Source organism: Asparagus officinalis, chromosome 1, assembly GCF_001876935.1.
Source record: "Asparagus officinalis chromosome 1, Aspof.V1, whole genome shotgun sequence".
Classification (NCBI taxonomy): domain Eukaryota; kingdom Viridiplantae; phylum Streptophyta; class Magnoliopsida; order Asparagales; family Asparagaceae; genus Asparagus; species Asparagus officinalis.
This window is the reverse complement of record NC_033794.1, coordinates 127,715,149-127,731,329: the sequence shown is the minus strand read 5'-3', so window position 1 is coordinate 127,731,329 and position 16,181 is coordinate 127,715,149. Positions and strand designations below refer to the sequence as shown.

Below are 16,181 nucleotides of genomic sequence, written 5' to 3'. Positions count from 1 at the left end.
GTAGAATTAATATTATGATTATGTTCATGCGCACTGCTTAATTACCATAACATCCTCATATGTATTAACTAGCTGGATATATCACTATCCGGTCTAATCATGATTATTACTAGGTCCAATCAAGATTGGATAAGATATAATGTGGATGTGATTTCATTGGTCTAGATCATGGTTTAGTTTCGAGTCTTTGACTTGAACATGAATGGCCCATTTGAATTGGGAAAAAGAACCCCATACCCCTTGTTGATCATATATTGGAAATAGAGCACGATACCCATCAATGACCATATTTTCATTAGAACAGTATTCTTTTTTGGTCAATCATTAGAACACTATTCTGCTCGTGCTCATATTTACTGATTGTATTGATATTATTATACATGGAAAAATGCTTTCAGTCCCCAAAATGAAAGAAAACGTGTTTCCTCCTCTCAAGACTTTTTTAACGGGTGCATTGCCTCCAAAAGTAAACTTTGTGTTCTCTGAGCCCCCAAAATACAAAACCCAAGATATTTAAATTCGTGAAGACCATAATAACATTCTCTCTCTCTCTCTCTCTCTCTCTCTCTCTCTCTTATATTTGTTCCTCTCTCTCTCTCTCTCTCTCTCTCTCTCTCTCTCTCTCTCTCTCTCTCTCTCTCTCTCTCTTATATTTGTTATGTTTTGAAAGAGTTTCCTCCGTCAATCCTAGCGGAGAAGCTCAACCTCCGTCAATCCCCGCCTCCGTCGTCGCCGTCACCGTCGAAGCTCCGTCAATCCCCCGCCGTCGATTTCATCGGAGGTGTTTGTGTTCTACGAGGCGATATTGAGCAGGGAGTACTTTAGAGGAGAGGGATTAGGGTTAGGGCAAGGGCAACAAGAATTGGGGCTGATGAACAAGCATATGAGGTTCTTGGTGAGGTTTCTCACTGTTTGTTTGGTGACTGTGAGGAGAGATATGGTGAATCGGTTTACTGGGCAGCTTAAGGGGCAAGTTGATCAGTGCAAGAAGAATTTTTAGGTAAAAGATTGTGTGAAAATTGAAGCATTTAAAGGGATTGAGGAGGCGGAAGAAGGAAGTGGGTCATGTTAGTGATTTTAATCTTGTTTATTGTTTTTTGAAGGGTTAATTGTTGGGTAATTTTTCTTTTTCTTACTGATTTTTTGTAAGATTCAGAAACATATATAGCAATGTATGATATACTAGGCAACTAATGTGTGAGTAAAATTGATCTGCGGTGGTCTTTGCTCAACATCTCTCCCCCTCATGGCTTCAACTTGAGGTCTTAGTTTACGCATTGGTTGTTAAGATTACATGTTGCTAGTTAAGGTTACGGGATGAAGCCATGAGGGGGAGAGGGTAGGTTGTTAAGGTTAGACTTGGTTGTTAAGGTTAGGGTCGGTTGTTAATGTTATGAATTGTGAAGGTTACGTGTTGGTTGTTAAAGTTATGGGTTAATTGTTAAGATTACGGGTTAATTGTTAAGATTACTGGTCGAGTGTTAATGTTATGGGTTAGTTGTTAAGGTTACGAGTTAGTTGTTAAGGTTACGAGTTAGTTGTGAAGGTTACACGTTGGGATATATATGTATATATATTTTGAGTGACATGAATACTTTGGGCCACTTGGCCTAGTGGTAAAGTTTGGGAGGTTGGACAAGAGGTTAGGGGTACAGCCACAATATATATTTAAGGGTCTTTGATGCGCCTTGGGCCTTGGGGCTCTTGGAATTCTAAAAATATTTTTGGAATATTTGTTGTTAAGGATAAGGGTTGGTTGTAAAGGTCACAGGTTGATTGTTAAGCTTACGTGCTGGTTGTTAAGATTACGTATTTGTTGTTAAGGATAAGCGTTGGTTGTGAATGTTACATATTTTTTGTGAATGCTACGGGTTAGTTGTTAAGGTTATGAGTTGATTGTTAAACTTACGGGTTTGTTGTGAAGGTTACGCTTTGGTTGTGAAGTCTTTGAATTCTAAAAATATTTTTATAATATTCATTTTTTTATTTTTTTAGCTCTGCAATTTCCTAATATTGTTGTTTATGAGAATTCACATATTACGCGTTAGTTGTTAAGGTTACGGGCCCGTAACCTAACAGTCAACCTGTAACCTTAACAACCAACTCGTCACCTTCACAACCAAACTGTAACCTTAATAACCAAACCGTAACCTTAACAGCTAACCTATAACCTTAACAACCAAAGCGTAACATTAACAATCGCAACCTTAACATATCAAGCGCCTTCATCCCGGACACAGTGTCGATCATCCCAACGCTCCTCAGCCTCTTAACCCCAGTGCCCCCAAAAGGCCCATCATGCCCACAAGAGCCCACCATGACCTTGGCCTCCATCATGTTCGCATCCATGCACGACTGGGTGCCGTGGTTCATCAACACCAATGCCCAGTTCATCACGACCCCCCCCACCCCCCAACCCTCCCGTTCTTAATTATCAAATCCTCCGCCGCCACCACGTTAAACAGCTTCATGTTAGGTCGCATCAGCAGCTTGCTCATGATGGTAGAGGTGAAGAGGGCGGCGTGCTTGATGACGATGTAGTCCTCCTGCTTGTCGTAGGGGACCTTTCGAGCTCATCGAGGAAGAGGTGGGGATTGTTTGTGTGTGGTGGCTAGCGGAACGACCATCGGTGTGAGAAGAGGCTGTGGCTGCCGAAGCCAGGCGCGGGCCGTCGGGAGACGGACTGCCAGCTCGATGATGGCGACGTTGATTCGAGGTTCTTGGAAGGGCTCAGTAGGGCGCAGGAAGAGGTTGGGGCGGATCCGGCGGCCACGCGTCACGCGCCGACGACGTCAGTTCGTCAGGCGTAGGTGATCATAGTCGGTCAATGTACAAACGGGTCATCTCGCGGGAGATGATGGATTCTTTGATGGGGTGGAAGCGGAGGGAGGAGAGGTGGTAAGAGGTGGAGATTTGGGGGGCGGAGGATGGCGATGATGGGGAGGAGAAAGATTGGGTTTTGAAGGCGAAGGAGAGCTTGAGGTCATGGAAGGAGGAGGATGAGAGGAGGTTTGTGGTCGCTGGGTTTGGAGAGGAAGGAGGAGGTGGTCATGGAGGGTATTATGGTCTTCACGAATTTAAATCTCTTGGGTTTTGTGTTTTAGGGGCTCAGAGAACACAAAGTTTGCTTTTAGGGGCAAAGCACCCATTGAAAAAGTCTTGAGAGGGGGAAGCGCGTTTTCTTTCGTTTTGGGTGCGGGAAGCATTTTCCCCTAACATATTGACTCCACCGATATTATTAACTCAGAGGATCTTTGTGCCATGGGTTAATTATATCATGCATCATCAGGTACTGCATCAAACTAATACTAATAAAAAGAAATCATTCGTGGAACCGGAAAGTTGCTTATTGATGTTGAAACCAACAATTTTATATGATTTTCTCTTAAAAGAAGTAAAAAAAGTAAGAATGCCCTATACCTATTTAACAATGTTACCCTGCACTTTGTTTTGTTAATTAATTTTACGGACTCGTGATGGGCGGACCGGTAGGAAAGTGAAATTGGGCCACTGCTCACGGGCCCAACTTGAAAAAGCCATGCCCACAAGAACAAATCAATGAATGCACATGCATTGTTAGAACAGAATGGTCCCTTGAGGACTATTTTCATCCATGTGCCTAAGTCTTCCGGCAACTTGTCCTTAGAAAAACTCAGAGCAATTTAATATTGGAGAGACTGTGAAAATATGGATCCTTTGATTCTTCTCCCCTACCACCCATCATGCCATGATATGGTCTAAATATTGTATGTCATCTAAAGATTGGTTTAGATTCTCACAGTAAAGAGGCTACTTTCTTAATCATAGATACCTATAGCTTCATATAGAAACAAATCATATGATCATGGAATATGAATCTTGTTAGAACCATTCTTTTATAAAAGTGCAATGATTTGCATCATAAACAAAATAGCTAAAATTTGGAAATTTACCATTTAACCATTAGCAAATAGTAAAGATCACCCTATTCTATGGGGAAGTTCTGATAGAATCTGATAGAATCTCTTAATCTTTTTTTTATGGCTCTTAATTCTTATGTTTTGTTAACTATGGACGAAGAATAACATGCTCATTAAGTTAAATAAATGCAGTCTTGATCCTTGTTGATTGTGGTGAGTAGGGGTGCACAATCGTATCCGTATCCACAAGAATATCCGTAACCGTATTCGTTGGGAAACGGATGTTATTACTAAAATCTATAACCGATAGAATATGGTACGGATATGGTTATATAGTAAAATATCAATATCCATATCCGAACATATGTTGGTCATACACCTAGAATTATTTTAATAATAATAGATTTGAGACCAATTTTAATGATCAACAAATTTAATCTTAGAATTTCGGATATAATGAACACATTAATGAATCTCTTGTACCATATGAACTATACTTTCCCTATATTATATGATGTTCCCATATCCTATTTTGTATACACATATATATAGCTGATATGTGTATGAGCTTCCTTACTAAGGCATATCCATATTTGTTTCCGTATACGTGATTGGTGAGCGGATATAGATAAAGTAACATCATATCTGAGCCATATCCGAACTGTATGCACCCCTAGAGGTGAGGCGTGATTTGAAATTATAGTTGTATGGCTCAATAGTTTATTTGATAGCTTAATCATGTTCTTGTGCAATTTGATGACTTCGCTTTTAGATGTAATGTGTTAGCGTCACCAGACCAGAAAAGTTGTCGCAAGCTCTAAACGACCCGTGATGCACAACAAGGATGAAGCTGTTTATGCGTGTATTGTTGGGGTTAATCACTTATACTTTCTTAACATTTTTATTAGCATTTAGACCTCCTAACATCGTGAATATAGTCTGAAGAGTCCATAAGTTTTATCCTTTTTTTCTAGGAAGCCCTCAACCTTTTATTTTTGACGATAAAAGACTTCAAGTTTTGTCTGTCTCCTCTAAGAAGCCCTTAACTTCCGTTTTTTGACAATGAAACCCTCTAGTTTTATTTTCCTCTTTCTGAGAAGCCACTAAGTTTTCTTGTTAAGTATTTCATTATCACAAAAGGAATAGGAAAAAAGATGGGAGGCTTCTTAGAAAAGAGGTATCTTGTTAAGTATTTCATTAATACAAAATGAATGGGAAAAAAGATGGAGGCTTCTTAGAAAAAAGGGATAAAACTACAAAAGCCATGACCAATCAAATAAACCTCAATCTATCAGATTAACGCAAAAAGAAAATAACATACTTCAAAATAACTTATTCCTTTTTGCGTATAATCTATGCTATACATAAAGGGAAGCTCTCATTTTAGCCACAAACTTTGGAGTGCCTAAAATGGGCTCATAATAATTGCAAAAACTAAGAGAATGTCTCACTTGGAAAAATAATACGAAAATGCCCTCACACTTGGAAAAAGAAATATGGAAAATGCCCTTACACTTGGGTGGGTTGGGGAACATAACGTCCTCACTTGAAAAATCCTTTACGCTTCTGTGTGGGGATGGGGTGGGGGTGGGGGTGGGGTGGGGGGATGCAGAATGTCTCGAACTTTAGGTTTCATAATATATAGATACTTATAATATATATATACTATAATAATTATTATAATATAGTATGATATATATATATAATAAATCTCAATACTGAAGAGAAACTGAGTATGCTTAGTAGTGAGGTGACGTATTCTCGCTCCACTCATTGAAATCGGATGGCCCACATTCACATAGGGTTGGGGAGTCGTTGGGGAATTGGAGATGAGTGGATGAGAATATGAACACCTCACATTCACACGAGAAAATTTATGTTTGAGGTACGCCGATAAGCATACCCAATTTTCTCATATATATATCATATATAATATATACTATATATATAATATAGTAATATATATATATATATAATAGAGAGAGAGAGAAGAGAGAGAGAGAAATTAATGGTATCCGTTGGTTACAAGAGGGGATTTCCTCCTATGACGTCTCTAAAATCACATGATTGGAGCGATATTATGTGATGATCCGCTCGCGTTGAACTTGATCTACATATTCTAAACCCCAACAACCAACGTTGGGGTGAATCCGTCGTCGTTTGACCCTTCATCCACTCGTATCTAATTTTAACGGTTTTGATGAAGTAGAACTTTTCACATGGCTCGATGGAGGGTCAAAACGACGACGAATTCACCCTAAACTTGGTGTGTTGGGGTTTTATGAATATGTAAATCAAGTTCAACGGAGCGAATCATCCATAATGTCGCTCATCATATGATTTTTGAGGCGTCAGGAGGAAATCCTTACTAGTCACATCGGTGTGGGCTCACATGTCATAGACTGTGCAGCCTATGGGGAGAGGTGAGCTGCCAGCTCACCTCCATTATTCTCTCTCTCTCTCTCTCTCTCTCTCTCTCTATATATCTCTATATATATATATATATATATATATATATATGGTAATGTTTTCCTAAGGCGACACATTATATTCTCACCTAAGGACGCGGCCTAAAATCACATCATTCCTTTTTTTGCGATCCGCTCCGTTAAACTTGATCTACATGTTCTTAAACCCAAACACATCAATTTTAGGGTAAGCTCGTCGTGTTTTGACCATTCGTTGAGCCGTGCAAAAAGTTCTATTCATTCGAAACCGTTAAAATTGCGGTGAGTGAATGAAGGGTCAAAACACGACGGGTTCACCTCAAAATTGGTGTGTTTGGATTTACGAACGTGTAGATCAAGTTCAACGGAACGGATCACAAAAAAAATTAGGGAATGACATGATTTTATATATATATATCTTATAAATCATTTTTTTTTCTCTTAACAATTCAACCAACACTTCTAACACTCCTTCATATTATGTGTCATGCATGCACTGAAATATTAATAGTGGTAGTAACAATAAGAATAATAGATTGTAGTAACAATAAGAACAATAGATTGTTGCTACAATAAAATTACAACACGAACATGGCAAATTAAAATGCCCCAGTACATCAAATGTTCAATATTGCTACACCGTAATATCACCAATGAAAAGAAAATAGGAGCACAGGATCACTAACAACGCAAACCACCATTATTAACCACAAGAGCAAATGGGAACAAAACCCTCCCATTAACGTTATTACACTCATAAGCAACCAATTTAATAAGCTGGTATAAATAAAATCATAATGGTATAAATATGCCTCTGAAATGTAATTTCAAACCACGAGGAGCATACTATAGAAATGAAGAACAAACCAAATATAGGAGATAATACCTAAAGAGCAATCCTCAAAAAAATGACACTAATCTCCTATCCGCTATAGACCAAACATCTAACATATGTCGATTAAATATATGTATACGATTAGATATTGAAGCTTGGTAGGCTAGACGTAGAAAAGGAGATATAATTTCCAGCGACGAAGAGGGCGAGCACAAGGAGAACAGCGAGTGATACCCACATCCATGTCTTCATCTTTCTCTTGCTTCTGTTGCGAAGAGGCAAAGGAACTGGAGCTTGCACTTTGTTAAATTGCCTCGTCGATGAAACTGGCTTGGAAGATCTCTTTCTTGAAGCAGCAACAGAAGAGGATTCAGGTTCTTGAAAGTTTTCTGATGTAGTAGTTGTTTCAGGATCGGGAGTAGTTTCCCTTTCAGTGATTACATTGGTTGTGTCTGTAGTGCTCGATTTTTTGTTCTTCTTCGCTTTTTTCTGCAGAAACATTAACATGAGCTCAATTTAGTAGATGAAGGATTAAGAATCTTAAAGTCCATGCAGTATAATCATAATGATCATGTCTGGTAAAGAATATTATGCAATTTTTGGTAATGAAAATGTGATAGATGACTTATATTTTGTGACATTATTCGGTTAACCAGTAGAACTAAAAGTCTAAATAACCCGGAGGGGTGATAAATGTTGTTTAAGTGTATATTATATGTATTTTATTTAAATTATATTATATGTTTTGTAATTTAAACCTAGTCATGGTACATGACCCTTGTTACAATTTAACAGTTTAGACCTTTTTCTCACCCAATAACAACTGGATTGGGAAAAGGTTGAAGGCCCTCAAACTGACCTTAGGATTAATTATGAAGAAACCCATGTCCTATCATCCAATTGCAAATAGATCCCTGTAGTTCTATTCTTGCAGATAGACCCCTGACCTAGTTCTTCTGGACTTTTTTACCCTCATGAGGTCAATTTGTCCAAAAAAACAACTCTCTCTGAGGGTAAAAGAGTCCAAAAAATTTTACTCGGGGTCTATCAATGAGAGAATTACATGGGGTCTATCCGCAATTGGACGATTGTCCATGGCTCTATCGACAGTGAACCCTTGACTTTAAGATGAGCAGGAAATAAACCTGCTTCAATCTTGTAGACTCTATTACATCCCTAGATAAAATGACCCCCACTAATAAACTCAATAAATTATTGCTTATACTATTAAACTATATTACCTGTTCTTTGAGCTCGGCTTCCTTTTTTGCTCTGTATTCAGCTTTTGCCTGTGCCTTCTCAGCTTTCCGCCTCTTTCTTTCCTCAGCCTCCTTGGCTTTGGCTTTCTGTTCTAGTTTTAACTGTTCTTTCTTCTCAGCAAGAGCCTTCTGTTTTCTCAGTTCCTCTTCCTTTGCAGCCTTCTCCTTTCTCAATTCCGCTTCTTTTCTAGCCAACTCCTCTGCTTTTCTTGCTAACTCCTCTTCCTCTTTTGTCAGCTTATTATTTTTCTCTTCTTCCTTCGATTCTTCACTGCTAGAGACTGTTGGCACACTGCCTTCTGACTTAGTAGAAGATATAGACTTAGTTGACAGATCTTTTCTCAGCGCTTGTTTGATTGCTGAAGGTTCAGTCAAGTTTCCTTGTCTAACTTCTGACTCTGAAACAGGAGCAGAAGTTTCTATACTTGATGAAGGCGCGGAAACGATATTTGATCTTTTATCTGCATAAGATTGAAGGATGGGTGCCTTTTCACCAGGGCCAAGTGCTCTTCCATCTGCAGTTTCCAATCTCCTCACTGTACTGTTGAAGTTGGATTTCACATATTGTTCTCGGAATTCAACATTATTGTTCCAGAGGTTCATAATGTTTTCCACCTGTTGATAACTATATAAGAAGATGCCCATGGAACCTGGTTGTGACAAAGATAAAACTTGCACTTACCTGTTTGTTGCAATGAGACCGGAGCCCCTGGTTATCTCCAGAAAACATGTAGTTTTTTGCAGCCAACTCGTCAGCCTTGAACATTTTAAAATGTCTGGCCTGCATAGAAATGCAGCGCATACCACTAACTTCAATGCAAAGGATATTAACATTTGTACAAATGGCATAGATGAGATAACACTTTCTACAGATTAAAAAAACGACCAGCATACATAAATGTCAGGATAAGAAAATGATAACTCTGGTTTGAAAAAGGTTCTAAAGTTCCTATAATTCAATTCAATTCAATATAAATAGATATATAGGTCATAATACTGATATAATATAGATTTTGGTACACTAAAACAATCATGGCAATCATAAGAAAGGAATAATAATGCAACTATGCGAGGCAGATATTAAAATGACACGTCAACCACCAACCTCCAAGTATCAGATGATAATTTGAGAAAAGTTGCAGGGAGTTTTACTAACACATAATGTTCACGACTTATGCAATACCTAGAGAACAAGGTCATCAGTGTTTCCAAATATTTCAATAAGTGGAAGAATATTCTTAGCCTCATATGAAGAACTACTTAGACAATTCTAATGTTTCTATAAATTAATGAAAGAGTCACTAAGACGATTCTAATGTTTCTATTAATTAATGAAACCTATACATACGGCAGAAAAAAGATGGCATGAAACATAAGCAGCTTGACCATTGACTATGAACATTGAACACAAGAAGCACATAACCAAACACAATGGCTTCAAGTTTGTCATAATTGGATCAGAGTTTGCTAAGTGAATTTGCTGACTCTTTTTTATGCCATAACAAGTTAATAATCAATTTGAAGAGAGTACTGAAACTATTCATTTAAAATATTGCAAGACTTGATAACATAGAGGACCTAGAGGTAGATCAAATAAAGACAAACAAAAATGTAAAGAGGAAGGAAACTTGAAAGCAATTAAGCAATAAGTGATTGATATAGACCAACAGCATCATATATTCATAAATCACCAAAGAGCTGCCAAAACAGCCTAGTCGCACCAACAATCATATCCCAATATCTGTAATAGTTTTCTGTCATGGTGTTTGAGATTAAAAAGATTCACTCATAGTCTTTAAGATTTTTCACTCCTGGGAGGCTAAAGCATCCAGAGCTTCAACAACAATATACCAGTAACCGTAATATTTTTCTATCATCATAGTCCTTAAGATGAAAGAGATTTAAGCTAATCTATCACCTTGCTTACACTACATCAACAATCTAAGTAAATTCTCTTGAGTCCCCAGACTTGTTTATCTCATCATGCTTTTTTCAAGTATCATAAACCCTGCTTAGTGAGAATCTAAGCACAGCAGCTGCATCCTTTGGTGAGCACTGTTTGGATAGACTGGAAGTTTGCCATAGCATATCGTTCAGGTTTCAAAAATCCCCAGGAAAATAATACCCAGAAACAGAAAACCCTTGAGATTATATGCTCCAATAGATAAGCAGGTGGATTTTTCATACCAAATTTTAACTTTTTCTCCAACTAGATATTTATCCTTTCCTAGTGGATTGATAAAAAGAGTGAAAAGAAATGAACAGTTGAAATGAGATGAAAGGAAGTGGTTGAACCTATTCTTTCCACAAAAGGTTTCACATTATGTAAGAACTTTTCCTTAGATTTAAGTAAGATTTTTTCCTCAGATTGATGTCTTACCCCAAGATGATTTAGAATCCTCAGAAATGCAAGCTGTTTCATGCAATTCCTGAGGACGTGTGTATCGAAGCAGGACAAAACTCTTTTTCTTTTGAAACGTAGATCTATAAAAAGCACTTCTCTCAGTGTCCCACAGTGTTCAATATTTATCTAGTGTCCGCAATTAAAGTTTCTACAAATAAATTGATCTAGATGCTAACGAATGAAGGTGGTTCGAACAATATATTTCTCAGGCTTTTGGATTCTATATTTGTACATAATGTAGTAATCAAGGGCGAGTCTACTGATTCATCCAAGAAGACATTTCAAAATAAAGAATAAGCAAAAAATTAACTTGATGGATGACACTTTCTTTTATAATACACCTAGCTATAAGTTTAACACCTACAAGAAATATAGGAATGAAAAGGCTCAAGATGTCTAATTTTGACACACCAAATTGCGGCCAATCAAAGTAAGCCATCTTCTATGGGCTGGAGTTATTTCTATGAATAATTATGTATCTCTGAGTATATAAAGATAGTGAAAGATAATGGAGCAATATGTACCATAAACTCGCAGAATTATCAGTTGCTCAAGGCTTAAATGAAACGGATGTGCTTTGTTTCTCAACAATGTGTTCAATCGGGTGAAGGTCCATTCATGCTCCATGCACCCACTGAGGTCTATTAACAACACGGCGATTTATGTTTAGGAATAATATCTTTATATCTCCGTTTCTTGCTATTATAAAATGACTACATGGATAGACGTTTAAATTTAGATATCAAGTTTCAGCATTCACCTAACAGAAGCAACAGAAAATTTTGGACAGAGGAATCTATCCTTAGTAAATTTGAACTTGGTCTTTTTGTATTCCGTTACAAAACATTCATTTTTTTTCTTTAGAAATTGAGAATTATTTGGAAAAAATAACATAAACATGAAAAAAAGACACATCTACAAGGACTCTCAAAGTTTTCAGCTCTACCGAGCAAGAAGATAAGTTTTTTTTTTCAATTATAGTTCTGGAGTGACATAAAAGTATAGCAGCACATAGGAAGAAATAGTGGGCGTCTGATGTGAAATTTCCACTGTCATTGACTCATTATAGTGCCCGCTTGTGATTGAGAGTTTGAGATACAACATAAACATATAGCAGCTTCTTCCCAATTGTGAGAGGTTAACTATCTACCTTATCGATTGAAAAAACAAAATGATAGGAACAACAGTTGAAAAGTGACAGTTGTGATGGAAAGGTCACAGGTAAAAAGTGCACAAATAGTTCCGAATAAATTTTCGCCATAGCCAGGGAAAGGGTTGAAGATATGCACCTAATAAATTATAATCAGCAAGCAAAAAGCATTATATTCGTAAGAGAACTAATCACCTTATACTACAAAAGTAGTAGTTGATAGCCAAAAATATTTAAAAATCACCTTCTCAGTGGCTTGGTTTCTGAGTTTTCTCAATTCTAGATATGCTTCTTGCCTAACCCCATCAGCTACATTATACTTTTCCTTCAACTTCTTTAAGCATTGATCTTCATCCCCATATTCTTTTCGTGCAGATTTTGTTTTGCTTTCAGCTGACAATAAAGCAGCCCTTTGTGAATCTAATTGTTTCTTCAAATCCTACATGCAAGAGGTAACAGGTAGAAGCACATTAGATGGAATACTATTCCCTCAACATAAAGATGCTTCAAAGTAACAAACAGTACCTTAAATTGTGTTTCAATCTCATCTCTTTGGTTGAGTGCCTCCTCAATTTGTTCCTGCGGGGCCTTTCTTAAAGAAAGTTGTTCGCGAAGGCGCTTCATCTGTTTTATGTCACTTATATATTGCTTTTCTTGTTTCAATGACATGGTCTCATGCTGCTGCCTATGGACCATTTGACGTATCTGTGGACACCAAAACAAGAAGCAAAGGAAAAGCAATGAAGATAATGAAAAAGAAGAAAAGGGTCAAAGTACGTGAATGATCTGAATGAGCATGCTGCAAAACTTTGCACCTTTTCATCAAGGTCCGCTATTGAATTTGCATTATTTATCCTGTTGATTGACTCCTGAACTCTCTCCATTTTTTGGCGTATGGCATTTATTGAGCCTCGTACGCTCTTCTCTTCAGCCAGTACAGCATGGTAATTTAATGAGCTTTTTCGCACATCACCCTAAATATACATATAATAAAGCATTAGCCATAAGTGTTTAAATGGTTAAGACTAATATATGTGCAGTATGCATTTACCATTTTCTTTTGAATATCTTTGCCAATGGAATCTCTGATGTTGGTTTTCTCTTCTACTATTTTGCTAGCATCCAAAATTTTCTTCTGGAGTTCATCATCAATGAACCTAGGGACTTTAATCATATAGACTCGATGTCGTTTCACAACACGGGTCTCAGGAGGAGCTTGAATCGTTTCGGCAACTTGAGATTGCTCATGGCTAGGTTCTTCTTCATCATCCTTACTTGTTGATTGGTCCCCTTCAATAGTACTGACCACAGATTCACTACCTTCATCAGATTCAGGTACACTCTCAGATTCTACTTTCAGTCTTTCAGCGGCTACATCTTCATTTGTTTCAACATCTGTAATGGAATCCTTTGTTTCTGCCTCCGTATCTTTGTTGGGACAAAGTTCTTCAGCTTGTACATCTCGATCTGCAGAAGGTACAGAACCAGATGAGCGAGGCTCGATAACTTCACTGGAAGTATCAATTGTGGATTCTGATGGAACAATGTCTCCGTAGCTAACTTCCAGCTGCACATCATCATTGGAACTACTAACTTCTTCAACCAGTTCATTCTGAGCAACATGGAGGATGTCAGACCCCTCTAAATTAATATTTCTAGTTTCATCATTTAACTCATCCTTCACGCCGCTGGTTTCTGCGTCAACCTGACCTGAAGATTCATTTCTAGGTGCGTTGACATCAGCATTTTGTATCGGTGATACCCTAAGAAGAATATGCTTATATGATGGACTTACTGCAACCACTTCCTCGGGCTCCTTTGTCTCTTCTTCTGCTTCAACTTTATCAGCCGCTTCTGGCACGGTCTCAGGCTCCTGTGCAGGTTCCACTTCAACAGCTGATCCAGTTTCATCTTGGCTATTGTTCTCTTCAACCACAACATTATCGTCCTTCTTTTCTACTTCAGATTTGTCCATCTCTTCAACCACCATACCCATACCCTGCTTCAGTTCAACTTCAACAGCCGATCCTAAATCTGCTACAGTTTCACTGTCTTCAACCCCTGTGTTTGGCTCCTTATCCAGTTCCACTTCAATAACAGCTGATTCTGGTGCCGCTAATTTTTCAGCCTCTTCAACCACAACGCCGGGCTCCTTTTCCTGTTCTACTTCTACTGAATTCTCGGTGTCTTCAACCACAATGTCCGGTTCCTGTTCTGGTTCTACTTCTACTGAATTGTCAGTCTCCTCAACGACAGTGGGAGTCCCCGGTTTTGGCTCAGCTTCAACAGCAGAATCTATTTCTGCTGAATTTTCAGTTTCTCCAACCATGTGCACAGTCTTCTGCCCTTCTTCAACATCTTCGTCAGACACGGGCTTCTCCTCTTCTTCCACTGGAGAAGCTGACGTTGATTCCTCTAAGCGACCGGTCTCTGTTATAACAGTTTCGGGCTCTACTATTGATCCTAAATCCTTTTGAACCACAGTCTCATCATTTGCATCTTTTTCCTCCTCCTCATGCACAATTTTGACCTCTGACCCAGAACCAAATACCAAAGTTTCCTCCTTTCCAATCTCTTGTTCCTTAATATCATCACCCTCGACTTCCACTCCCTCTAACTGGGCGTCGGAATTTTCTTCTTCTCCGGTTACAGCTTCCAAAGTTTCTTCCTTTCCAATCTCTAACTCCTTCACATTATCGCCCTCGACCTCCTCCGGCGCTAATTGCGCATCAAAATCCAATTTTTCTTCCGTTTCTATTTCCCTACCTTCTTCTACTTTGATATCAGATCCTGATCCGTTCTCTTCACTCAATTTTTCATCACCATTGACTAAATCCTCCTCGTTTGCCCTACTTTCCTCCTTCGACTTCGGATCCAACTTCTTTCCCTCGGCGTCGAGATCTCTATCGGAGTGGTCGCTGGAATCTCCGTTCACAATCACAAAAGATCCACCGACCTCCCCTCCATTGCCCTCATCCTTCATATCTCTCTTCGCCTCGGAATCAACCGTCGATCCATTGATCTTACCGTTGCGCTCTCCGGTCTCAGCCGTCATTGGATCAAACCTCAAAAATGAACCCAACTACAAATAGCGGAAAAAAAAACGAAAAAATAAAAATAAAATTATATTATACCGCGAGATCAACCCAGCAAATTAAACAAAAAAGATTTGCGAGAGAAATTAGGAAGGCAAGGACCAAAGAGAGAACTTACTTGTTTAGATCGAGAAAAGATCGCTCCTTTTTTTTCCTTTCTTCGTTCAGATCAGGGAGCAAGAGATTTGAAATAGAGACAGAACGAAAGTGTTGAGATAGTATTTGATACTTATGATCATGTATATTTTCAATATAAACATACTTCTTTTTGTTTATTTCTTCTTTTTTATTTTTTATTTTTTATTTTTTTCCCTTTTTTTAAAGGTTTTGGTAAAATTGGTAATTTGTGAGTAAAATTGGGGGGAATATTTAGAGGGGTATGGAGTTCCGCCGTCCGATCTAAGCAAGTGATTGTTGAGATTTACTCAACTATAAATCATTACAGGTATAAGTTTATCTTTTTTTTATCTCATTGGATTTTTTTTTTTTTTGGTTATATTATATTTTATATAATATATTTTTAAGCTAGCTATTTCAAGTCTGGATCCTCTCATCTTAACTCTGACAGGTAATGACACTATCGGATCACAATCCCTTATTTATGACGAGTGGTGTTAGGGGCACACCCCAAACCACACCTCCAACCACACCTCCCCCTCTCATTCGCTACAGTACTCCGGGCTCCACATGAGTTTTTAAATTTGAAACACTCATGTGGGGTCCGGAGTACTGTAGCGAATGAGAGGGGGAGGTGTAGTTGGAGATGTGACTTGAGGTGTGCCCCTAACATTTCTAATTTATGACAGCTATAATTAAAATATTTTTTTTTAGTTTGGAATGGAATTGTTTATTTATGTAATTAAAGGGAATTTCGTTCAAAGGCCCCTGACGTTCAGGGGTTTATCAAAATCGTCCTTCTCAAGTTTGAAATGTGAACATCTGATTTCCCATCAAGGCAATAAGTATTGATGTATTTTTATGTGTTTTTACAGAAAAGATCACTCTCATTGTCCAAGTTTGAAGTTTGAAATATGCATGAAATATCCTTTCAAAAAAAATATGCATGAAATAAATATAATGGGAAAGTAGTTG

At 38.1% G+C, this 16,181-nt stretch overlaps 1 protein-coding gene and 1 pseudogene across 1 annotated transcript; both read right to left on the bottom strand.

Annotated features, from left to right (window-relative positions):
- Positions 1 to 3,149, bottom strand: part of LOC109841530 — a 7,619-nt pseudogene extending 4,470 nt beyond the window's left edge.
- LOC109840193 (myosin-2 heavy chain-like) lies at positions 7,029 to 15,329 on the bottom strand. Its single transcript, XM_020408770.1, has 8 exons — positions 15,208 to 15,329; positions 13,046 to 15,076; positions 12,810 to 12,968; positions 12,520 to 12,699; positions 12,239 to 12,433; positions 9,123 to 9,221; positions 8,423 to 9,055; positions 7,029 to 7,670 (listed from the first exon to the last, which is right to left on the bottom strand). The coding sequence occupies exons 2-8, from the start codon at positions 15,047 to 15,049 to the stop codon at positions 7,323 to 7,325; spliced, it is 3,618 nt and encodes a 1,205-aa protein (XP_020264359.1). The 5' UTR covers positions 15,050 to 15,076; positions 15,208 to 15,329; the 3' UTR covers positions 7,029 to 7,322.

Bases quoted from the DNA above. Each gene is read 5' to 3' on its own strand.
- LOC109840193 (XM_020408770.1), bottom strand. From the start codon at position 15,049: ATGACGGCTGAGACCGGAGAGCGCAACGGTAAGATCAATGGATCGACG. The intron at 12,969-13,045 runs GTAAATGCATAC...ATGTATATTTAG, and splicing joins AAGATATTCAAAAGAAAATG to GGTGATGTGCGAAAAAGCTC. The intron at 12,434-12,519 runs GTACTGTTTGTT...TCTTGCATGTAG, and splicing joins AGATTGAAACACAATTTAAG to GATTTGAAGAAACAATTAGA.